This window comes from Sphaerodactylus townsendi, linkage group LG15 (genome assembly GCF_021028975.2).
Source record: "Sphaerodactylus townsendi isolate TG3544 linkage group LG15, MPM_Stown_v2.3, whole genome shotgun sequence".
Taxonomy (NCBI): Eukaryota; Metazoa; Chordata; class Lepidosauria; order Squamata; family Sphaerodactylidae; genus Sphaerodactylus; species Sphaerodactylus townsendi.
This window is the reverse complement of record NC_059439.1, coordinates 644521-668335: the sequence shown is the minus strand read 5'-3', so window position 1 is coordinate 668335 and position 23815 is coordinate 644521. Positions and strand designations below refer to the sequence as shown.

The following is a 23815-nucleotide window of genomic DNA, read 5'->3' as shown; positions in this document are numbered from 1 at the left end:
TACGCCACAGTTTGAATCCCACCACCATGGAAACCTGTTATTAAAATTTTTGGATCCCACCACTGCTTGAGACCCCTTACAGTTGAGAAAAGCAGGGTATAGATCCAAACTCCTCCTCCTCCTTCTGAAGTATGTTCCTTCTGTTGCCCTCCAAGTACCTCCTGCTCAGTCTGTCTTGCTTCTTGTCTCTCTGCCCCTTATCTTCCCACCCACCCATCCCCCACCCCCATGGCAGACAGACTAGGGTGGGAGAGACTCCTTAAGGGAATGCAATTCAGAAAACACACCGTTGTACCCGGAATCCCAAATGTGTGGAATCCAGCCAACACCAGCAGGCTCAACGGTCTGAATTCGAGCCACCCGGGCAAAAAGAAGCAACTTGTTATAGACTTGAACTTGCAAAAATTGTCTTAGAAGAATGTAATGTAATATTTGGACCCATAAAAAGATGTTAAAATGAAAAGAAGTAACTGAGCACTTTGTGCAGAACTATCAACGCGACCCCACGTTGACCAGATTTTGGTTCTCTCTGGACAGGGAATTTCTCCACGCGCAGGAAAACATCTCAATTTCCTCACCCCACCAATTCTCGCAGAGTGCAGTGGGAGTCCACCTGGGCCACCTTCAGCAGAGCCACTGTATAACGTGTTCGGAACCCAAGACCAGGTGTGTGCCAACGGCAGCTTGGGGGGCACCGATACCCCCGAGGGGCTCGGCTCACTCCTCGTCATCTATGGCACGGAAGGCAACCGGGGATCCCCCCCTGGGATCCAATAGGCAGAAGCAGGATCCCGAGGAGGCAGGAATACCTCGTTCAGAGCAACAACACACCCGGCCATTATCAAAACACATCATGCTGGCGATGCACGGTGCTCTGTGGGAAAGGCTGTGTTGTGGTAGATTTATCACTGCATCACAATTTCACAAAATTGCGTGCCTGAGATGTGTTTCACCAAACACACACACGCACACGTATGACGTGGTCCTCGGCAGTCAGACCGGCGCTGCTCCAGGCAAGTAGATTTCTACATCTTTTTCCAAAGCAGATGATCCCTGTCCGCAAAGTTTTAGCATCAAAAACGACCCCCCCCCCGCCGCCCCCGTGGCAAATTAAGACACCAGCCGCTGCAGCAGGAAATACAGGAGGCCCCCAGCCCCGACCACAGCGGTGACAGCCACGAAGCGCACCCACAGGAAGCCCAAAGAGTCCTCCAGGGATGAGTGAAGCTTCAGGACCTGCCTCTTGGTGTCTTCCTCGCTGCCCGAGTTGTCGATGACGCGGTCGGCCAGCTTGATCTTCTGGTCCAGGGGCAGCTGGGCGGCCACCCGGGCTTCCGCCTCGGCTCGAGTCAGCCCGTTCCTGTGCATCAGGCGAGACAGCTGTGTTTGCGGGTCACTACGGGAAGAAGAATTCGGGCTCAGGAAGGAAGTCAGTCAAGAAAGGGCTCCTGGGTTTTAATTGAAAAAATAAATGGTAGCCTGTAGTCTTATCTATCCATCTATCCATCTATCCATCCATCTTCCATCCATCTATCTTCCTATCTTCCTATCTATCTTCCTATCTATCTATCTATCTATCTATCTATCTATCTATCTATCTATCTATCTATCTATCTATCTATCTATCTATCTATCTATCTATCTATCCATCTATCTTCCTATCCATCTATCTTCCTATCCATCCATCCATCCATCCATCCATCCATCCATCCATCCATCCATCCATCCATCCATCCATCCATCCATCCATCCATCCATCCATCCATCCATCCATCCATCCATGGGTTTTTTATACCGCCCAACTCCCGAAGGGCTCTGGGAATTGCACAAAAAAGATTCTACATATAATATATACAAAAAACCCCATTAGATTAAAATCATTTAAATTTAAATTTAAAAAACACAGCGGTAGATTCAATAAAAATGGCGTCAGCGATAACCCCAATTAAACCCTCCGAAGGAGGGGGAAACAGAACAAAAAGTAGGTCCCCTAGATGGCAAAGGGGACTCCGAAACCGGAGGAGTAGAAGGGGCACCTCAGTCAGCGGCTGGACACTCCAAAAGCCCGGTGGAACAACTCAGTCTTACAGGCCCTGCGGAATTCACCAAGATCCCACAGGGCCCGGACAGCTGGAGGAAGCGTGTTCTACCAGGCAGGGGCCAAGGCTGAGAAGGCCCTGGCCCGAGTGGAGGCCAGCCGCATCATTGAGGGGCCAGGAACCACCAGCAAATTTGCCTCTGCTGAACGCAGAGGCCGAGTGGGGACATATGGGGTAAGGCGGTCCCGAAGGTACAAGGGTCCCAGGCCGCGTAAGGCCTTAAAGGTCAGCACCCACACCTTGAAGATGATTCGGAACTCAACTGGGAGCCAGTTAGGGTAACAATGGAATGAAATTGTTCCAATGGAACTCAGCAATGGAATAAAAAACCTCTCTTTGTTAAATGAATTCTAGCCAGTGGCTAACATGACTCATTGGAGAATCCAGGTTCCACTGCAGTATACCTCTAAATAATAAAGGCCAGGGCAAACAGTGACTGGGAACTGTTGCCTTTAGGTCAGCCTTGCAGCCTCCCTGCAATCATCCAGCTGCCCACTGTTGAAACAGAAACGTATCCGGCCCAGGTGGATCTGCGGTCTGATCCTAGTGGGTCTCTCCTTAGTAGCACTGGGGATCAAAAGGGACAGGGGACTCAGCAATCGGCAACTAGATCTTCTCGGGGTTTCCCAAAGTCACGCTGCTGCCACGTGCAGCTGCTGCCACGTCTTGTGATAACCCTTGGTGGGGCCAAAGAGGAGATGTTTGGTACAATCAGGGGCGCGAGCATATCTAAGAGATCTCCCAGCACTGAGAGGCAGGGGTCTCCGCTAGACCTCCCACTCTTGACGGGTTCCCCTCCCCGCATTCATTCCCCATCCTACTGACCAGAGACAGGTTGGCAGAGGTGGGATCCAGCAGGTTCTCACAGGTTCCCGAGAGTAGGTTACTAATTATTTGTGTGTGCCGAGAGGGGGTTACTAATGGGTGATTTTGCCACCTGATTTTTGCCTTAGTTACGCCCCTCCTCTCAGCAGTAGCGCGCAGAACTTGAAGCAGTCTAGCAGGAGGTGCACCGGCGTGCGTGGCAGCCTGCGTGCATTCGTTTCCCGGCCAAGGACCGGCGCAGCGGCTGCGTCTTTGCCACAGCCCCACCCAGCAATGCCCCACCCCCAGAATGCCCGACCACGCCCCCGTCGTGCCCCGCCCAGCCCCATTGGCACTATGCCACTGTTTGAATCCCACCACCATGGAAACCTGTTACTAAAATGTTTAGATCCCACCACTGCAGGTTGGGCATTCCCTGCTTAGAACTGAATTCTCAGGCAGGTGGGGGCCCAGTCTGGATTGGAATGGTTCCTGACCCCGCTCTCGCAATGCCCTTTTGCCAGCCTGATGCACACCTAGGGAGCCCCCATTTGTGGGCATGTGCTGATGATGCAGACAGAATCTCCTCCAAACTGTATTTTAGGTGAGAAAAACTGGGCGGGGAAGGGAGAGATCTAGGCCCCCTTTCCCTCTTGATCTTGAGCTGAATCAAACACACACACACACACACACACACACACACTGGTGTCTGGGGATTAAGTCCTGGGCAGGGAAGTCCCTGTGCAGCATGTCTGAATGAAAGGAACAACAGAACACGGCCAAGTCAGACCATCTTCCAGGGCCAGAAGATGGAGAACGAGACCAAGAGGTGGCCGTGGGAAGGGAGGCGGCTGGAATGACCGGAAAGGAAGGAGCCCTTGAGCCCCAAAACCACCTCCTCAGCCAACCAGCCAAACCCATCGGAGCTTTTCCTGATGAATGTCTTGTCGAAGGCTTTCACGGCCAGATTCAGCTGGTTCTGGTGGGTTTTCCGGGCTGTGGGGCCGTGGTCTGGTGGATCTTGTTTCTAATGTTTTGCCTGCATCTGTGGCTGGCATCTTCAGAGGTGTATCACAGAGGTCTGTTACACGCTGTGTCAAGTGAGAAGGGAATGTTTAGCGGGGTATAAATTTTCATGTCCTCGGGTAGGGAACCAATCAGTAAGTGTTTGGGTGGAACTTGCTGTGCAAAGATGTGGTTGATAGTCTTGCATTGTGGGTGGGGTTTTTCAGTCCAGGGATTGACTCATATTTGCATGCCCTGCAGCAGCAGCAGCAGTATTGGTGAACGCAAATCCTGTGTTTGGGTGGAGTCCATTGTCCATGAACTTAGCATGCCCTTGGGGTTTGCTTTTGGTGTTTTTAAGTACTGGTAGCCAAGCTTTGTTAATTCTCAGAGTCTCTTCTTTCTTGCTGAAGTTGGTGCTTGTGAATTTCAGTGGCCTCCCTGTGCACCTCTGAAGATGCCAGCCACAGATGCAGGCGAAACGTTAGGAACTAGATCCACCAGACCACGGCCACACGGCCCAGAAAGCCCACCACAACCAGTTTTCCTGATTAGCCACAGGCCTTCCCTTTTCCACTCCCCTCCCCCCCCCTCCCCGCATTTGGTTCTGTTTTCTTCCTTAAACTGCTAGGAATTAGGAGTGCAGCAGATTTATCTATTTTAATCTGTCAAATTTTTAACGCCACCTGGAGGGAATGGTATCAGATTGATGATGGGTTTTATACTGAGAGACTGGGCGTTGTGCCCTAAGCCCACAAGGGGAGGGAGGGAGGCCAGCTGGCCTCGGCTTTTTCTGCCTTTTGTTCTTGCCAGGGTCATGCCCACCAGAAGCCAAACAATTCAAGTTTTCTGGAGCAGGGAGCTGACTGCATCTCTCTGCAAAGAAGGGCTGTAGCAGGTCTCACTAAAGCAGTGGTGGCGAACCTATGGCACGGGTGCCAGAGGTGGCACTCAGAGCCCTCTCTGTGGGCACGTGCAAACAGAGTGCCCCCCCCCCCACATCTAGGCTGGCCTGGGCCGCTGGGCTCAATTATTAGCATTAAACCCAAGACCTAGTTTTGGGGAGGCAGTGTAGGTAACCCTGTTAAGCGCTGTTAAACCCCACTGATTTTCATGCAAAGAACTAAAGCGCGATTCTTTACCTGGGAGTAAGCTTGGTTGCTGGCAATGGGGCTTGCTTCTGAGTAAACCCTCCTAGGGTCGTGATTCACCTGTTGGAAGAGTTGCACGGTTGCTTCAAAGCCAAGCCACCAACTACCACCAAGCTTACTCCTGAGTAACGCACTCCTTGGAGCCAACCGTTTTCCCTAAACTAAAACCTCAGTATTCAGGTTAAATTTGCCGTGTTGGCACTTTGCGATAAATAGGTGGGTTTGCGGTTGCAATTTGGGCACTCGGTTGCGAAAAGGTTCGCCATCACTGCACTAAAGCCCTTTGGCTCCCTTCATGGTTGCCGGCTTCCCTAGATGCCAGTCTGGCTCCAAAGGCCAAGGGGAAAGGAGCACTCCTGTGGGCAGGACTCAGCCTGCCAAGCAGGCAGGTGCCCAGTAGCACCCGGGTGCGGAGAAACAGGCTCTTTTGCAGCCTCCTTACCAGTACACAAGCACGGTCAGTTTCATGAACCTGGTCATTTTGATGGTTTCGAAAAGCAGGGGGATATCCAGGATCACGTACCGGTAGCCTGGAGGAAGAAAACATCGATTTCCCATTAGACATTTTGAGAAGTGTCTTGACATTGCGGGGAGAGTCTGGAGCAAGTGGGAATTGATGCAAATAATATGCTTTTGGTTTTATTCTATCCAAAGGTTGCTGAAGCTCTGGAATTAAGGTATGGGGAAAACAGGTACGCCGGCATATATCAAGGCACCCGATCATCCCAGCCCCGTGGCTCTGCCAGCCCCACCGGGCCCTTGGTTCCGCCTGCTCTTGGCCCACAGTGGCCCAGCAAGAACTTCCCAGGTAAGTTCAAGGGCCCGGTTTTTCTCCCTCACCACCTACTCAGTTTGCACAGCAGGAGAAGGGAGGCCAAACTTTCTCCAGCTCCCCAGAAAACCACCTCCCGTTTACCCCGTCCACCCTTGATAAAGTATGACTCATTCTAGCGTTGTCCTCCTCCTTTCTGGCACCCCGAGACCCTCCGGAGCAGCGGGCGATACTGTCAGGCGTGAGAAGAGATGGTTTTGACAGCTGTTTTTGTGGAGAGTTATCAGGAGACTGAAGGGGAAGGAACAGAAAGACGCTGTCAAAATCCCAGCTGTCAAAACCATTATTTTACCTTATCGAGTTCGGAAGGAGCTTTTACGGAGGGAGAGCCGAGGGGAGAGACGGGAGGAGGGAGGGATGCGAGGATTTCAGAAGGTGTGACATTATACACAATACTTCCCAGAGAGGCTTTTGTGCCTATGCTCTTTAGAGGCACGCTAGAAAAGCGAAAACGCAAAGGGCAAGGAGAGAAAAGGGAGAATTCTCAGGACACAGGCCGCAACACGACACACACACACACAGGAGAGACTGGATGCTGTGCAGCTCACAAGTGATTGCAAAGTGATCAGAAATTATGCAACTTTTTGTCTGAACAAGAGTCTGCAAAAATCCCCCCCCCCCCCCCCCCCACCTGCTCACCAAGCACAAAGTATTTCAAGATTTGTTTCAACATCTCCTTCTGGATCTCAGGGTGAGTGATGGAATTTAGGAGCTGCCGTTTCTGTGGCTGGGAGAAAACGATGCTTCCCAGAGCTTCACGGCTGATTTCGCCACTCTCCGTGAGAATTTCCGGACCAAAGGCACGCACGATGCGCTGGTAGGCCACAAGGCCCGGCTGGACCACTGCGGAAATGACAATCGATCTTTATTATGGTCATAGACCCAGCATGAGCTAAATAACGCACTCACAATTAAAAGGATGAAATATATTGAAACTGTAAATAGGTATCTAAAAGAATCTACCACCAAAAGAAAATTAAGATGACAAAAAGGTACGGAAACATAAGGAGATGGAATAAGACCGTAAATATTAAAAGGAAACAAGGCATAAATATTAAAAGGAAACAAGGCATAAAGGAACATTGGCAGATAAGAGACTATAACTTTTAGGTCACAGTACACTCTAGTAAGACCACCTTAGTATTCATTAAGCCTGTTTTATAGCAGAGGCCATGTGATATACTTCAACAGCTGCTGCTACACAAAACCTGGCAACTGTGGTGGATTCTGCACAGGTAAAACAGGTTGCAGGCCTTATGAAGGAAACCGTTTCCCTTTTTCCTGTTCACAGGTGTGCCCTTCCCCTGGTCAGGCAGTGACTGGAGCCAGTGGAGGAGGGAACAATCCAGGTTGCTTTCGTGCCTTCGCACCAAGACCCTTCTCTCTCTCTCTCTCTCTCTCTCTCTCTCTCTCTCTCTCTCTCTCTCGTTTCAATTTCCTGCAACACCTGCATAGCTGTACAGGCATACGGAAATCAGCCACCACAGCCACACCTGTGTCCAACAACCTGATCAGCTGCACCTGCATGGCTGCACATCTGCAACACACACACACACACACACAAAGAAAAAGGACTGGTTGTAGCTTGAAAGCCAGCATGGTGTAGTGGCTAAGCTACAGACCAGGATCGGATCTCCACTGTGCTGGGTGACCTTTGGCCAGCTTTTGACAAGGTGCCCCATAATACTCTTGCAAGTAAGCCAGTGAAATGTGGACTAGACAAGGCTACTATTAGATGGGGTTGTGATTGGTTGGCTGACCGAATGAAAGGGTGCTCATCGATGGCTCATCTTCATCCTGGAGAGAAGTGACTAGTGGGGGGGGGGGGGCGCACAGGGTTCTGTCCCGGGTCCAGTGCTATTCAATATTTTTATCAATGACTTGGATGACGGAATAGAGGGCAGGCTAATCAAATTTGCAGAGGACACCAAATTAGGAGAGGTAGCTAATCCCCCAGAGGACAGAGTCAGAATTCAAAATGACCTGGACAGATGAGAGAGCTGGGCCAAAACAAACAAACTGGATTTCAACAGAGATAAATGTACAATACTATACTTAAGCAGAAAAAACGAAATGGACAGGTATAGGATGGGCGACACCTGGCTTGACAACACTGTCCCTAGGAAGGGCCTGCAACCTGAGAGGCCTCAGTCACCACCACCCCCCCGCCCCCCCCGTTCATGGCAAAGCGCCCCAAATCAGCAGCCAGAGAGAATAAAGCAGCTCTCTTGCTTGGATGCACATCGGCTGTACGACCGACAGCATCCCGGGTCTGCTCTGTGCCCTGGAGCCAAGAGGCATCTGTTCATTAACCAGAGATTTAACTCACAGAGACATAATAGGCCCTTCCCGCACGTGCAGAATAATGCACTTTCAATCCACTTTCAATCCGCTTTGCAGCTAGATTTTACTGCGCAGAATAGCAGAAATCCACATGCAAACAACGGGCGTTTTCCCACTTACCAGTAGCTGCACGCTACTGAAGGCAAGTAGCGTGGGGTCCCCCGGCACTCCCCACTACAGGGGCGGCAACAACGCAGCTGCCCCAACGCTGCCCCTGTCGCGCCCCCTCAGCGCGCGTCATTCCTGGCGCTCTTCCAAACGGCGCCTTTTGGTGACCCCGCGCAGAGCGCAGGGTCGTGGGGAAGCCCGGGCGCGTGCCAGAAATGATGCGCGCTGAGAGCAGCGGGCGGCATAGGGGGGTTGTGGCAAGTGGGGAAATGCCCAACTGTGAAAGTGGATTGAAAGTGCATTATTCTGCATGTGTGGAAGGGGCCCAAGATTCGTCAGCTGAACCCTGCAGTCAGACGCAGCCCTTCACAAGGCATCCTCCCAAACTCCAAAATGGGTAGAAAATGGTGCCAATGGAAACAGGAATCAGGACAGAACTTGACTGGTCAGCAGGGCCAGTTTGGGCCACTCAAATGACACACTTTTATCTTTACAAAACTGGAATCCCTGCAAGGAGGAGGAGCCAAGATTAGGTACAAGGTGACGTGAGAGAGCTCAGTCTGAGACTGACAGTCAGAACTGAACAACCCTGACCTTGAAAACAGCATCAAATGGTTTGAAGCCGTTACGGACGACGCAATGAAGAGATGAGACGCAGCGATATCAGGATCCGGGGGAGAGAAGCCAGTGGCGATCTAGCGTGATCTGTGGATCTGGCTGATCTGTGGGTCTGGCTACTTTGCCGAGCTGGGGTCCCTGGCACCTTTTATTAAGGGTTTGGGGAAGGCGGGAGAGCGGGAGAAGGTTGCGCAATCCACGACTCATTGGAGCTGCGTACGTGCGGGAGGAAACGTTCCTGTCTGGGCCAAATCCACACCTGGGGTCTTGTGACCCTTTGTCTGGGGCATCTTGTGACCCGTGAGTCAGAGGGGTCTCGTGATGGGTGTGCGTGTGCGCCCAGAAGGGGACAGATGGCGCAGGCATTCCTGTGCACTTTCTGAGGCTCTGCTGGGTTCGCTGGCTCACCCTGACAATGGTTCACCTGCAAGTTTCATATTGATAAAACAAGTGTGCGTTGGTCATTTGTCCTGACAATTGAAGCCTCGCTTGTCTGCTTCAGGTTACAGTGGATTCCACAGGCCAAATATAACGGGTGGGGGACGTTATATAAACAGGAGGGGTTTTTTTTGGGGGGGGGGGATTTCGCACAGGTCCTGTTCCCAAAACGAGTGTGGCTTGTTTTATTCCTCTCACCCCAGGAGATTTGAAAACTGCTAAGCCAGCCGTCCTTTTGCCCAATCCCAGGTTGGAGGGGGTCTCGCGCCAACACAGCAGGCAGGAGACACGCCGTTCCCCTCCCTTTCGCCCTTTCGTTTGAGATCCCGGGCCGTCCACTAGGTCAGGGAGAATCCGCCCACCAATCTGTACAGGTCGCCCAGCAGGTTGTGGGCGGATTCTCTGAGCACCCAGATGTTGCCATGCCGCCCTGGCATGGCAGGGGGGAGGGGGCAGTGCTTCTTCACAGGTATCCCTGCCCGCGTGACGGCCTCAAGGGTGAGGCTGGCATTACAGAGCTGCAGAACGCCCATTCTCTGGCAGTAGCCAGGTCTACCTACAATTAATTTCCCTTTTCTCGTGCTCTCCGCTTGCTTGCCGTATCAGCACATTTTCAGCCCCACAACCAAGGAAGGACATGTCCTCAACACGATACACTAGCCCTGCTGAACAGATACTCATTTCCAGCCACAAGAAGACTCCTGATGCCCTGATTATCTTAACCCAGATACTCCCTTCTATAACTAACTTCTTCTGACAATGCACTCTATTGTTTCTCAAACAATCCATCCGGACATCTCCTAGAGCAGTGATGGCGAACCTTTTTGAGACAGAGTGCCCAAACTGCCACCCAAAACCCACTTATTTATCACAAAGTGCCAACAGGGCAATTTAACCTGAATACTGAGGTTTTTAGAAAAAAATGGTTGGCTCTGAGGCGTGCGTTACTCGGGAGTAAGCTTGGTGGTAGTTGATGGCTTTGCTTTGAAGCAACTGTGCAACTCTTCCAACGGGTGAATCACGACCCTAGGAGGGTTTACTCAGAAGCAAGTCCCATTGCCAGCAACTGAGCTTAATCCCAGTTAAAGGATCGCACTTTAGTTCTTTGAATGAAAATCAGTGGGGTTTAACAGCGCTTAACAGGGTCATCTACACTGCTTCCCCAAAACTAGATCTTAGGTTTAATGCTAATAATTGAGCCCAGCAGCCCAAACCAGCCTAGATGTGTGTGTGTGGGGGGGGGGGGGGAATTCCCCCCCCCCCACATGATGAACTCTGTTCGTGTGTGCCCACAGAGAGGGCTCTGAGTGCCACCTCTGGCACCGGTGCCATAGGTTCGCCATCACTGTCCTAGAGGTTGTTCTGACACCTCCCAGAGACAGTTCTTCACCCTATAAATAACCTACCCCCCAAAGGACCAATCGCTCAGTGCCACTGACACCTTTCCGTCTTCATCGCTGTGTCCAACCCATTGCTCCCTGGAACCAAATGCTGGCCCTTTGGCTCTGAGCCCTGGATCTTCTTCATGTTGCAATCAGGTCGTATTACTTATATATCCCATACCCCTTTCTATACCAAATCTATTTTCCAACCTATCTACATCTTAGGACTTCTGTGTGTGCATGTTTACTGTATTGAACCAAGTGATTGTAAACCCCTTATCCCTACAATAAACACTGTCAAATTTGCATTATATTCCTCTCTGTGGATTGTCTTCCGAGAACTGATCTTTGTATACACTGAAGTTACATAGCACCAAGCCTTTATTGGCATATAAGACGATACAGGTAAAATACAGAAAGAAAGAAAAAAACACCCCAGATTTAAAACAATCCCCAACGAGAAGGATAACAAAGAATCTCTTAATAACAGAGTGACGCAACAAAGTAAAAAAAACAGAACTACTGTTTAGGGAGTATGATTTCTAGTAAAAACTTGACTGCCAATTCACAAACTACAAGATCAGGGTTATTTAGCAAGTATAAGATCTTTTGAGTATCTGGAACCCTGTCACTGTTCAAGGGAAGAGCATTTGCATATTTTCCCCTAATTCCCTCATATTTAGTGCAATACACTGAAATTAAAGATTCCTTACCCAGCCTCTTGCAATATCAATAAGCAGTTTGCTCTAACCTAATAATTCCCACTATATTAAAAGGCTGTGTCTCCACCTTGGGTAACACAACAGTGTACAAAGTCCCTCAGCACACTTGCTCCCTGTGGCAGCGAGTATGACTGATCTACAGCAACACATTCATTGTTGCCTTTTTCTTTGTGTGTGTGTGTGTGTGTGTGTGTGTGTGTGTGTGTGTGTGTGTGTGTTGCACATGCACAGCTATGCAGAGGCAGCCGGTCTGATTGTGGGACGATCAGCTTGGCTGCAGTGGTTCATTTCTGTATGCCTGCGCAGCTACGCATGTGCTGCAGGAAATGTTTTAAAAAGAGAGAGAAGTGTCAGGCTGAACACACTCAGACAAGGTTTAACTTTGATAGAGAAACTTAATTGATTTGTATCGCCCTGGATACAAGGTGCTGGAACTGAAGCACTTCCCCTCAGTTCCATGCAGATGAACGTGACGGCCAATCGTTGTAGCCCCTGTTCCCGCCCTGGGTTTCTATTGGTGGGTTTTCCCGCTTCTGCAGTCCTTTGGTGAAACTAGGGCATGCTGGGGCTTGTAGTCCTGACAAGAAGCGTCTCCATGCAAAGGGGCCAAAGCAACCCAGATTGTTTCCTCCACTGGCTCCAATCACTGCCTGAACAGGTGAAGGGCAGATTCTGAGATTGCAAATGCCTGAGCAGACCAGGTGCTCGGGAGCAGCAGCAGCAGCAGCAGCAGAAGGCCCTTGCTTTCACCTCCTGCCTGTGAGCTCCCAAAGGCACCTGGTGGGCCACTGCGAGTAGCACAGTGCTGGACTAGATGGACTCTGGTCTGATCCAGCTGGCTTGTTCTTATGTTCTTATGTTCTTAAGGGCACCCATGTGAACAGGAAAAAGGAAAACAGGTTCCTTCATAACAAGTGCAACCCATTCGACATCTGCAGTGCGGAATCCATCTGTCTTGAGTATGAGCTCTTGCTCAAGGACAAAAACTACACCCTGCTGGATCTGACTAAGGACTGCATTTGTTGCAGGCAGGCATTTACAGTCAACCTCTGGTTCACAGAACCAGCAAACGGACAGACCACTCACCTTGTCGGGCGATAACGTCCGCATCAATCACCACACAGCCCAGTTCCTGCAGCATCGCAACCACTGTGCTTTTCCCTGAGGCAATCCCGCCTGTCAGCCCCACCAAAAACATCTTTCCCTGGGAAAAAAAACCAGGAATGTTACGCAACAAAACGGTGAAATTCAATTTCAGCCAACCAGAATTTCGTCCTCTGAATTCAGCCAAACCAGGGACAGGTTTGACCAGTAAGCGGATGGTCCCAAGTGGATTTCTTCCTGGCCACAAGGATAGGTAGCTACTGTATAGCCAGTGGTGGGATCCAAAAATTTGAGTAACAGGTTCCCATGGTGGTGGGATTCAAGCAGTGGCGTAGCGCCAATGGGGCTGGGCGGGGCACAATGGGGGCGTGGCCAGACATTCGGGGGCGGGGCATTAATAATTTCTCTGTTACTGTAAAAAACTCTTACTGTAAAAAAAAAGTTCCTAATTTCCAGCTGGTCTCTTTCTGTCCATAATGTAAACTCATTCTAGCAAGTCCTATCGTCTACTGCCAACAGAAACAACTACTTCTCCTCTAATTGACTGCCTGTCAAATACTTAATACTTCCAAATACTTAATTTTGTTTCTAGAAATCAAAAGAAGGAGACTTTCCTTAAACAAGGAACTTGACCATATTTCTAAAACATGTTTGTAAAACAGCCCAATAGGGAGAATTATCCCGTTTTCTACCTTCGCTAAGCCACATAGGAAACAACAGGACTTTATGATTTTTGGACCTAATGGAATTTCTAACGGAAAAGCAGACCCAATTAGTAACCCCCTCTCGGCACACACAAATAATTAGTAACCCACTCTCGGGAACTGGTGAGAACCTGCTGGATCCCACCTCTGGCCCTTCCCCAAGGATTCAGGCAGAGAGAAAAATTGTCTGGGCCAAAGAACTTATTAACCCGAGGTGCCACAGATTGAACAAGAAACCTTTTGAATGCAAAGCTGAAGTTCTTCTAGAAAGACCTACGGCCTCTCCCCAAAGCACCACTTCCCTCATTCTCTGGGCAGAAGATGCAAAAAGATTCAAACCTCTGGGCGTCGCTTGAACACTGCAGAAAAGAACCAAAGAAGCTCTGCCTAGACCTCTAGGGTAAAATAGGATGCAAAGGAAATAGACCTTGGTTTCTTCAACATAACACCTGTGGTGTAGCGCCCGCGGGATAGGGGGGTGCGATGCCCCGTGCGGGGGGCATGGCAGAGACGTTCTGGGGGCGTGGCAGGGGAGGTCCAGGGTGTGGCAGGGGTGAGCGGCACCGCAGCAGGGGCGCAGGGTGCGCACATGATCCGGACACAGTTCCCCCTCACTCCACCCCTGCATAACACCCACTGCTGTACATGTAGCAAAAATGTCCAATAGATAAACAAAATACCTGACAGTCTGCAGTACTAACCAGACCCTCCGCTGTAGGGCCAGAATACTGTGGATCTGAGAGTGTACCTATTTGTAACATTTTAGTGCCAATTCTACAACCCGCTAAAAGTTAAACTGCCCTAGGCTGGAGAAAATGTGTCGGTTTTAGAGCATGTTCAAATATGCTGCTGCAGCTGCATTTGCCTTCCTTGAAAACAAGCCCCTTGCTTGCTATAGATCTAAGCAGTTTTAACATTATTGAATTTATTCATTATATAATCTTAATGCCTATTTAGAGCATAGTGTAGCACACAGGTGTCAAACTCGTGGCCCTCCAGATGTTATGGACTACAGTCCCCATCATCCCCTGCCAGCTGGCAGGAGATGATGGGAACTGTAGTCCATAACATCTGGAGGGCCACGAGTTTGACACCTGTGCTCTAAACGAACATATGCCTCCCCTTTCTCTCGGAATAAGGCAAACTTCTTGTTGAATGTAGGTCTTTCAGCCCCTCTTAAAAAGCTAAACAAGGCACTTACAATTAAAAGGATAAAATATATTATGGTGTAGCAGTTCAGGTGTACCAGTTCAGGAGTTGGATTCAGACTGATGAGACCAAAGTGCTGAATAATGCACTTTCAATCCACTTTAATGATAATCTGCAAGTGGATTTTGCCACTTCACGCCGTAAAAGCCAGCTGCAAAGTGCATTGAAAGTTCCCCCAGGTCCAAATTCCCATTTGCCATGAGGGCTACTAGTTGTTCTTGGATTACTCACTCGGTCTTAGGCTAACCTACCTCACAAGGTTGCTGTGACAGTAACACAAAGAACCAGGTATATTACCAAGAGCTCCTTAGAGGAAGGACAAGATAAAAATAGACCACATTTATACATAAATAGGGTTGCCAAACATCAGATGGTGGCCAGAGATCTTAAACCTGATCTCCAGGTGACAGGGATCCATCCCCTTGGGCAAAATGGCCACTTTGGAAGGTGGACTCTATGGCCTTAAACTGTGTTGAAATTCCTCCCCTCCCCTCCCCAACCCCCCCCCCCTTCAGGCTTCACATTTCCACGTCCTTCCCAACCAAGAGCTAACAACCCTAATTAAAAAATCTATAAAGGGTAATTAATTAATATATGCTGTTTTGAGTTCTGGTTGGTCCTGACTGCTGGAGGAAAGTTTCATATTAGACGTAGTGAGAGAATGCACAAAATTCTATCTATCTATCTATCTATCTATCTATCTATCTATCTATCTATCTATCTATCTATCTATCTATCTATCTATCTATCTATCTATCTATCTATCTATCTATCTATCTATCTATCTATTTATTTAATTTTATTTAATTTTATCTAATTTTATTTTATTTTATTTAGACTTATATACCGCCCTCCCCCAGAAGGCTCAGGGCGGTTCACAACGGATAAATAAATAAACAAACACCATACATTTAGTAATGGTGTACATTACAACACAGCGTACAGTCATAAAATAAAATCTGGAGGGCCACAAGTCGACGAAATTCGAAAGTATTGAACTGCTACACCATAATTCAAAATTCAAAAGTATTGAACCGCTACACCATAATATATTTTATCTTTTAAATTGTAAGTGCCTTGTTTAGCTTTTTAAGAGGGGCTGAAAGACCTAAATTCAACAAGAAGTTTGCCTTATTCCGAGAAAGGGGAGGGAGAGCACAGGTGTCAACGCGTGGCCCCCCAGATGTTATTTTATGACCACGAGTTGACGAAATTAAAAAGTATGGTTTAACTTTTGGGTTTGGATTCCGATTTGGGCCAACGGCAACCCCAGTCAAGAACCATGCCTTGCTCTCCTCTTTCTCTCCCCTTTTCTTCCCCAAAAGTGGAGGGCAGGCCAGTGCTCAGCCCCTCTTTTATTTCTAAAAATCTTGGGACCTGTTCCTCCTAATCTACCTATTTCAGAGGTACTCACACCATGGTTCACAGAGAGCCATGTTTATAATTGCCACCAATCAAAACTATCAGGTCGACCGCCACCCTTGGCGTGAAGCCCTGTTTACCTATTGCTCGGGGCAGTGCCTATTTCAAGATGGGAACCACTTGGCCACTAACAGTCCTAACAGGCCAGGGGCTTCCTCCAGTGGTGGGATCCAAAAATTTTAGTAACAGGTTCCCATGGTGGTGGGATTCAAACTGTGGCATAAGCCAATGGGGCTGGGTGGGGCATTCATTAAGGCATGGCGAAGACATTCCAAGGCCGGGCATTGCTGGGCAGGGCGCTGTGGCAGGGGCGCGGCGCTCTGCCGGTCCTTAGGCGGGAAATGAATGCAGGCACAGGCTGCCCATGCCTTGATTGCACCTCCTGCTAGACTGCTTCCAGTTCTGCACTACTGCTGAGAGGGCGTAACTAAGGCAAAAAAATCGCGGGGCAAAATCACCAATTAGTAACCCCCTCTCGGCACACACAAATAATGAGCAACCTACTCTCGGGAACCTGTGAGAACCTGCTGGATCCCACCTCTGGCTTCCTCCCTACTTGGCTGAAACATGGCAGAAGAGTGGCAGACAGCATGGCCAAGACGACCCCCCCCCCCCATGGCTCCTGAGCCCCTGAATGACTATCACTGATCTGCATCATTTTGAATTCTACCCTTCATCCAAAGCGGTTGGGTTGCCAGCTCCAGGCTGGGAAATTCCTGGAGATTTGGGGTAGGGCCTGAGGACAGAGTTGGAGAAGGGAGAGCAGTGAAGATGGACAGCCATCGTCCTTTCCAGTTCTACTATTTCTTCCAAGCAACTGATGACACTGATCTTCCCTACTCTGGAGTTCTGTAGTAATGGAAGAACTCCAGCCCCTGCCTGGAGACTGGCAACCCTATCTGTACATGATTCTTCCCCCACCCTCACCGTGAGGTAGGGAGGCCAAGCATGGCTTAATAGCTGGTTAGAGATTTAACCCATGTTTCCCGTGTCCTAGTCCAACACTGTAACCAGTGTAGCACAGGACTGGCTGTAGCTGTTCAGCAGCAAGCTCAGAGGCCTGGACGTACCTCAGTAGAGCAAGGCTCTGAAGGTGAGGCATGCTTCACGGCTCCCTCCCCATTATTACTTAAGCACTCCTTTTCAGTTTGGGGATGTATCAGTACACACCTCCTGCTGCACCTTTTCTGCATCAAGGTACAAGCAGCTGATGGTGACCCTACAGCCGTGGTGGCGAACCTTTGGCACTCCAGATGTTATGGACTACAATTCCCATCAGCCCCTGCCAGCATGGCCAATTGGCCATGCTGGCAGGGGCTGATGGGAATTGCAGTCCATAACATCTGGAGTGCCAAAGGTTCGCCACCACTGCCCTACAGCATAGGTGTCAAACTTGTGGCCCTCCAGATATTATGGACTACAGTTCCCATCATCCCCTGCCAGCATCATGCTGGGATGATGGGAACTGTAATCGATAACATCTGGAGGGCTGCGAGTTTGACACCTGTGCCCTACAGGGTTTTAAAGGCAAGAAATGTGCAGAGGTGGTTTGCCATTCTCTTCCTCAGCGTAACAACCCTGGGCTTCTTTGGGGGTCTCCTACCCAAGGACTGACCAAGGGCCTATCCTGCTTAGCTTCCCACACCCAGTGAGGGTGGTTTGCCATCCTCTCCCTCTGTGTAGCAAGCCTGGGCTTCCTTGGGGGTCTCCCACCCAGGCCAGACAGGCACCGGTGATTGGCCACTTCCTACCTCTGTGTAGCAACCGTGGACCACTGGGGGGGTCGCCCAGCCAGCCTTCCTGAGATCTGGTGAAATCGGGCTGGCCTGAGCGATCCAGGCCAGGGTGGCAATCACCAGAAGGGGCTTGGCGGGTCTGCGACCTGCAGATGTTCATGGACTACAATTCCCATCACGCTTTGCTTTTGTTTCGCAACCAGCAGGGATAATCCTCGGTGCAAAGAATCTGCAAAGGGAAGTTGTTACAGGTCAGAGGGGTGGCCAACCTATGGCGCTCCAGATGTTCCTGGACTACAATTCCCATCAGCCCCTGCCAGCATGGCCAAATGGCCATACTGGCAGAGGCTGATGGGAACTGTAGTCCATGAACACCTGGAGAGCCGCAGGTGGCAGACCCCTGCTTGCCTGCCTGAGCTGAGCGACCGAGGAGTTCCTCGTACTGACCAGACGACCGGGCCCGTCTCCCTCCCTGCGCCGCAGCCTCGCGAGACCGTCTCCTCTCACCCTCCTGTAGGGCTTCGCCGGCGTCCACGTTCTCTCACTTTCGATTGGAGGGAGGAAGTCACGCGGGACAGAACTGGCCAATGGCTGCTGCCGAGAGCCGGGCACGCCGGGCGGCCCTGAAGCCAGAGGCATCAAGGGCAGGGCGAGGCCTACAAAGACGCCCGCGGGGAGCGGCGGTCTCGATTAGCCGCGGTGGCTGCGGGCCGGCTGGCTGACAGGGCGCCGAGCGTGAATCCAAAAAGCGAAGCCTCCTCCCGCCAAGCAGAGCGCCGCCTGAATAGGGTTGCTGAGGCAGTTCATTAACTGCTTCACTCCTGGATTGTGTGACTGGCGCTCCATTCCATTCCATAGGTGTCAAACTTGTGGTCCTCCAGATATTGTGGACTACAGTTCCCATCATCCCCTGCCAGCATCATGCTGGCAGGGGATGATGGGAACTGTAGTCCATAATATCTGGAGGGCCACAAGTTTGACACCTGTGTATTATTCAATTTGTAACCCGCCCTCCCCCGTATGGTTCAGGGGGGTGAACAACAACAATGTAAACAACAAACATCATGAGTCACAGTCAATCAACAAAACATCAGTAGGCATAACATTACCAAATAGTAAGGACATCAATAAACATGAACAATGTAAGCAGCAAATAACAGTAATCATAACATTTCACATTGTAAAAATATCATAAACATAACATCACCAATGAAAACATTCAATAAACATAGCATAGTAGCATGAAGTGTGACAGTTGCCAACCTCCAAGTGGGGGCTGGAGATTTCCCGGAATGGCAGCTGATCTCCAGGTGACAGGCATTGTTTGTTGTGTGTGTTTTTTTTTTTTAAAGTTGTCTCACTTTCCCTGGAACAAGTAGCTGCTTTGGAAGGGGAACTGCACGGTATTCTACTCACCCACCCACTCAGGCTTCACTGTTGAATCTCCTCAACCCCGGGCGGTTGGCAACCCTAGAAGCGGAGAACCTGAAAGGCCCAGCTGGTAGTTAAGGTGTGGTTGTGGTGGAAGCGAACTCTGCAGAAGAGAGACGTTGCTCTTTGCTTTTGTTTCCCAACCAGCAGGGATAATCCTCGGTGCAAAGAAACTGCAAAGGGGAGTCGTTATAGGACGGGGTGGCCAACCTATGGCGCTCCAGATGTTCATGGACTACAATTCCTATCAGCCCCAATTGGCCATGCTGGCAGGGGCTGATGGGAATGGTACTCCATGAACATCTGGAGTGCCATAGGTTGTCCAACATTGTTATAGGCTGACACAAGATCAGACCTGGTGAGCTTTTTGGCAAATCTTACTTTATGATTATTGATGTTTGTTATGTGATGCTATGATGTTATAATGTTGATGCTTTGTTACTGTAACTCCGAGGTTGGAATGTAATATTTATTATAGTTTAGAATGCTGTGTCATAATGTCATGTTGTTTACTGATGTTATGTTTCTGCTAGTTGTTATTAAGTGTTATGATATTGTTATTTTGCAGCTGTTGTTCACCGCCCTGAGCCCTTCGGGGGAGGGCGGTATATAAATCTAATAAACCATAACCAAAGTGACTCCAGCCCAAACAAACTGAAACCAGTTATTTTAGACCACAGTCGCTCCACAACACAGTAAAATCTGCCCCACTTGGACACAGTTGGGGCAAGTAATTTCCTCCCCGGCGGAGAGGAAGCGGTTAACAGTCTGCAACTCCCAAGAGGTCACTACTCCGCCTCTTTAGGGGACGGCCCCGCCCCGTCACTCCCTATTGGTTGGACTCCGGCAAAGAAAACTACTTCTCCCAGCGACACTCGCGCGCGGAGCGCCCCGTCGCTAGTAGACGGCCGACACTGCGCACGCGCGGTAGCCGGCGAGTCTCTCTCGCTCTCCCGTTGCCAAGATGGCGGACGACAGTGAGGCAGCAGTGAAGCGGCCGCCGGGGGAGGAGAACGTCCACGGGCACTGCAGCGACTGCGAGAACGAGGCCGAGCACAGCCACAACCGAGGGTAAGCAAGCCGGAGCGGCGGCCGGGAGGGTCGGTCGCGGCCCGGCCGCCGGCCGAGGGGAGCCGCCCTGGACGGGCTGAGGGAGAGCCCGCCTTTCTCCCGCCCACTCCGCCACTGCTTGTATCTGATTGGTCGAGGGCGCCCAGCTTCGGCCTTCGGGCCAATCCAGAAAGAGTGAGGGAGAGGCCTGCCATGCCGGGAGGGGAACTCCTCGGTGGTGCGGGAAGGTGGGGCACTCTGCATATGCTCAGGGGAAGCCCTTTTCTCCTCCGTCATTTTGCTGTAGCCTGGAAATCCTCCTTTTAACCTCGCCCATAGGTTTTAAGAAGCTTTAAACGAGTTTTTAACATTAATTTTAATAGGTTTTGTGAATGTTTGTAAGTTTTAACAGACTTCGTGGATTTCAAATAGGTTTTATTGTTATACTGTTATCTATTGTAGTTATTTTCAGGTGTATCAATATCTTATGGGTTTTGTCTTGTGTTATAACCCACCATGGACTTTTGGATGTTGGGCAGGCTAAAAATACATATAAATGAATAATAGGAAAGCAATATGTAGGTGTTTTTTTTTAAGCTTGGCAGGATGTTTTGCCAGCTGACTGTAGTTATTCTGTCTGAGCCTAACCGAGCTAACAGGATTATCGTGTGGTTTATTTTTATTTATTTTATTGTGTGTTTGATATCCTACCGTTTCAAAAGCTGGGCTCAGGGCAGCTAACAACATTCAAAGGCATCAGATCCATGACATATCATAATAAAATTATGTATAAAACAATAGTTTTGAAACATACAGCACTAAAAAGTTGTAGTAATCGTCTAAAATTCCCATAAACCTTGCTGCACCAATATTCCCAAATTAATTTACGTTGCCGATTGGTATTGTTAATGTATAATTTCTTCCTGATATCATTCCGGATAATGGAGAAGAAAAGAAGCCTGTTCTAGCCTGTGCTCCTTAGAGCATAGGTGTCAAGCTCGCGGCCCTCCAGATGTTATGGACTACAGTTCCCATCATCCCTGCGAGCACATTGCTGACAGGGGATGATGGGAACTGTAGTCCATAACATCTGGAGGGCCACGAGTTTGACACCTATGCCTTAGAGGAAAGGTGGTACAGAAAGTTTTGTGAAACCAGTGCTGGCTGCTGCCGTTTTGCACCAGACTGGGGCTTGTGGGGCTTGAGAAGAGGCCCGAAGTTACTGCCACCGGGCTCCAAGCAAGGGGCAGCCCTCACTCAGTGCAAGATGGGTGGAGGCTGGTGCTGGCGGTCAGCTGTCCAAGTAGGGAGGATCCAGGCAGCTCCACACTGGGTGGCTAGGCTGTGGACAGGCCACCCACACACACAAGGCTGGAGTTAGCTGCTTTTGTTACTCACCGTTCTTGATATCAGCTAAATTTTTTCGAACACTTTAAAAGCAGCCTCAGGTGTGGCTGTTTTCTACAAACCTCCCCTTCTCCCCCCACATCTGTTTATATACCTATTTTCTGTCTTGACAAACTTTCAAGGAGGCTCAAAGTAAGGCAGAGTTGGTGCAACATACACAGTTCATTGATTGAGAAAGATATTAGAGACTGCGACGTAAAATGTCATCTCCCGCGTTCTTAGACGTTACTGGTTCTTTGTAATATTTCTGCCCCACCTTTTCTACCAAGCCTTAGGTTTGCAACCTCCGCCTGCTGTTCACCTTCTTCTCCTGCTGCCGGGGCCTTTCCGCCTGCCCTTGCTTCTGGGGCAGATGGGAGAACAGTGGGTTTTGCCTCAGTGTGGCATGGACACACAGTGTCCCCACTTATGGCACAACGCAACAACAATAAAATAAGTCGAGAAACTAGATAAGACTAGCAACAATCATGTTAAAACATAGTTAAGAGCAGTAGTGTAACAGAATAAAAAGATCTTAAAGTATTGCATTGCGCCTCAATGCCATGCGCACGGGAGAGGGAGAGCGTTCCAAAGTCTGCACACCAGAGCAAGGAAGGTGTCCTCTTTGTTAATGGCTTTTCTTTTCTTCAGAAGGCGAGAGTATGCAAATAGTGGCTTCTTGGGGAAATCTTAATTGATAGACCTGCAGCAATTGATGGTCTGAGCGGTTTTGAGTTTTAAAATTATCACCAGGCATTTGAATTTAGCACGAAAACTAACCTGCAAGTCAGTGCACATCTTTTCACACTGGAGTGACGTGTTCACAATGTTTGGGTCAGTTAACAATCTGATCGTTGTGTTTTGCATCATCTGAATTTTCCAGGTGCTTTTCAAAGGCAGCCTGTAGAGAGAGTGGTGTGGCATCGTGGCCTGTTAAAACTAGAGCACATGTACGAAACCAAGTTTTCGTTCTGTCCCATGAAAAGCTACAGCTGGAACACCAAAGTGGAGGTCCTACAGTGGACCGACTGCAAAAGTTCACCATGGCTGCAGAGAAAATGCTTTCTTCCTTCAGGTGTGCAGCTCAGCTGCCGTAGTTGGGTGGTGCTGGAAACTTTCCTCTCATCCTCTTCCCCAGAGCAGGCTGCCCATTCTCAGAGGCATATGGGGGGGGGGATGGCACCCAGGGACAACCTGTCCTCCAGCTGACTGCCTGTCCCCCCACCCCCCGCCGGTGCCCCAGGGGTTATTTGACACCCCCCTGTCCCTGTGGGTGGTACGCCCCTGCTCATTCTTGCTGTCTGCCTTCCAGGGGTGTCAAATTCGTGACCCTCCAGATGTTCATGAACTACAATTCCCATCAGTCCCTCCCAATGTGAGCATTGGCTAACTGGCAAGGGCTGATGGGAATTGTAGTTCATGAACATCTGGAGGGCCATGAGTTTGACACCTGGGCAAGGCTTCTTAGACAATACTTCAGCAGAATACTCAGAGCTCTCTCCTGGCCACCCACCCATTCAGGGCTGAAAAGCATCACTTATACCTCCATTGACAGAGTTATGTGTATGCTCCTATCACCAAGGCTAGTATGGTAACAGGAGGAGGTTTCTGTGTTTTCCCCGAATGCAAAGGTGCCTCGTGTGCAAACATCTCTAGTGTAGACAGTGGAGGATTTTCTGTTTGTCTTACCCGTGTGGGAGCTTCTGCTAGCTGAGACCTCTTTTCTGAAATAAAATTAGCTGTTGCACAAAAAAGGTTTATCTTTTGTTGGAGGGGTGGATTGGGGCTTGGTGAGATATGGGTTCAAACACCTGTTCTCTATGAAACAACTCACTAGGTGATTTTGACTCCAGTCGTGTTCCCCCAGCATAACACATGTCACAGCATTGCGGGGAGAGTAGAATAAAAGGAGGGGATTGTGTGTGTTGGCCTAATAACGTGATTAAAGGGGGGGAGGATAAAATGAGCACATTTTCAAAGCCTTACCTTTTTTCTGAGACAGCGGCCTCCTTTTCTGTATGTGCCTCTGACTCAGTGGTTCTCAACCTTCCTGATGCCGCGACCCTTTGATACAGTTCCTCATGTTGTGGTGACCCCCAACCCTAACATTTATCCATTTTACAGATGGAGAACCCTGATGCAGAGAGTCTTAGGTGACCCCTGTGAAAGGGTCGTTCGACCCCCAAAGGGGTCCCGACCCCCAGGTTGACAACCACTGCTCTGACTGGAAGAAGCAAGTCGAGAGGAAGCGACTTCTTTGTGTGTGTGGCT

The 23815-nt window shown here is 49.7% G+C and overlaps 2 protein-coding genes across 5 annotated transcripts in view; one reads left to right on the top strand and one right to left on the bottom strand.

The window, feature by feature from the left end:
- Positions 1 to 385: 385 nt before the first annotated feature.
- Positions 386 to 18305, bottom strand: DCAKD (dephospho-CoA kinase domain containing). 4 transcript variants are annotated; one of them, XM_048516870.1, is made up of 6 exons: positions 18125 to 18198; positions 17693 to 17906; positions 12589 to 12706; positions 6531 to 6734; positions 5502 to 5589; positions 386 to 1396 (listed from the first exon to the last, which is right to left on the bottom strand). In XM_048516870.1, the coding sequence occupies exons 3-6, from the start codon at positions 12698 to 12700 to the stop codon at positions 1111 to 1113; spliced, it is 690 nt and encodes a 229-aa protein (XP_048372827.1). In that variant the 5' UTR covers positions 12701 to 12706; positions 17693 to 17906; positions 18125 to 18198; the 3' UTR covers positions 386 to 1110. The 4 variants fall into 4 exon arrangements, with proteins under 4 accessions (XP_048372827.1, XP_048372824.1, XP_048372823.1 ...); XM_048516867.1 differs by lacking the exon at positions 17693 to 17906 and having other exon boundaries at positions 18185 to 18305; XM_048516866.1 differs by lacking the exon at positions 17693 to 17906 and having other exon boundaries at positions 18125 to 18272.
- Positions 18306 to 20020: 1715 nt separating this feature from the next.
- The window catches only part of NMT1 (N-myristoyltransferase 1), a 30092-nt gene continuing 26297 nt past the window's right edge, over positions 20021 to 23815 (top strand). The window contains exon 1 of the mRNA XM_048518131.1: positions 20021 to 20179. Coding sequence (XP_048374088.1) covers positions 20073 to 20179 — 107 coding nt within the window. The 5' untranslated portion in view covers positions 20021 to 20072. The remainder of the gene's footprint in view (positions 20180 to 23815) is intronic.

What these genes read in the sequence shown, in the direction of transcription:
- DCAKD (XM_048516867.1), bottom strand. Translation starts at nt 12,700, where the DNA reads ATGTTTTTGGTGGGGCTGACAGGCGGGATTGCCTCAGGGAAAAGCACA. An exon ending in GGACGTTATCGCCCGACAAG is followed by an intron (nt 6,735 to 12,588) that starts GTGAGTGGTCTG and finishes TCATTTCCGCAG; the next exon opens with TGGTCCAGCCGGGCCTTGTG. An exon ending in CTTGAAATACTTTGTGCTTG is followed by an intron (nt 5,590 to 6,530) that starts GTGAGCAGGTGG and finishes TTCTTCCTCCAG; the next exon opens with GCTACCGGTACGTGATCCTG.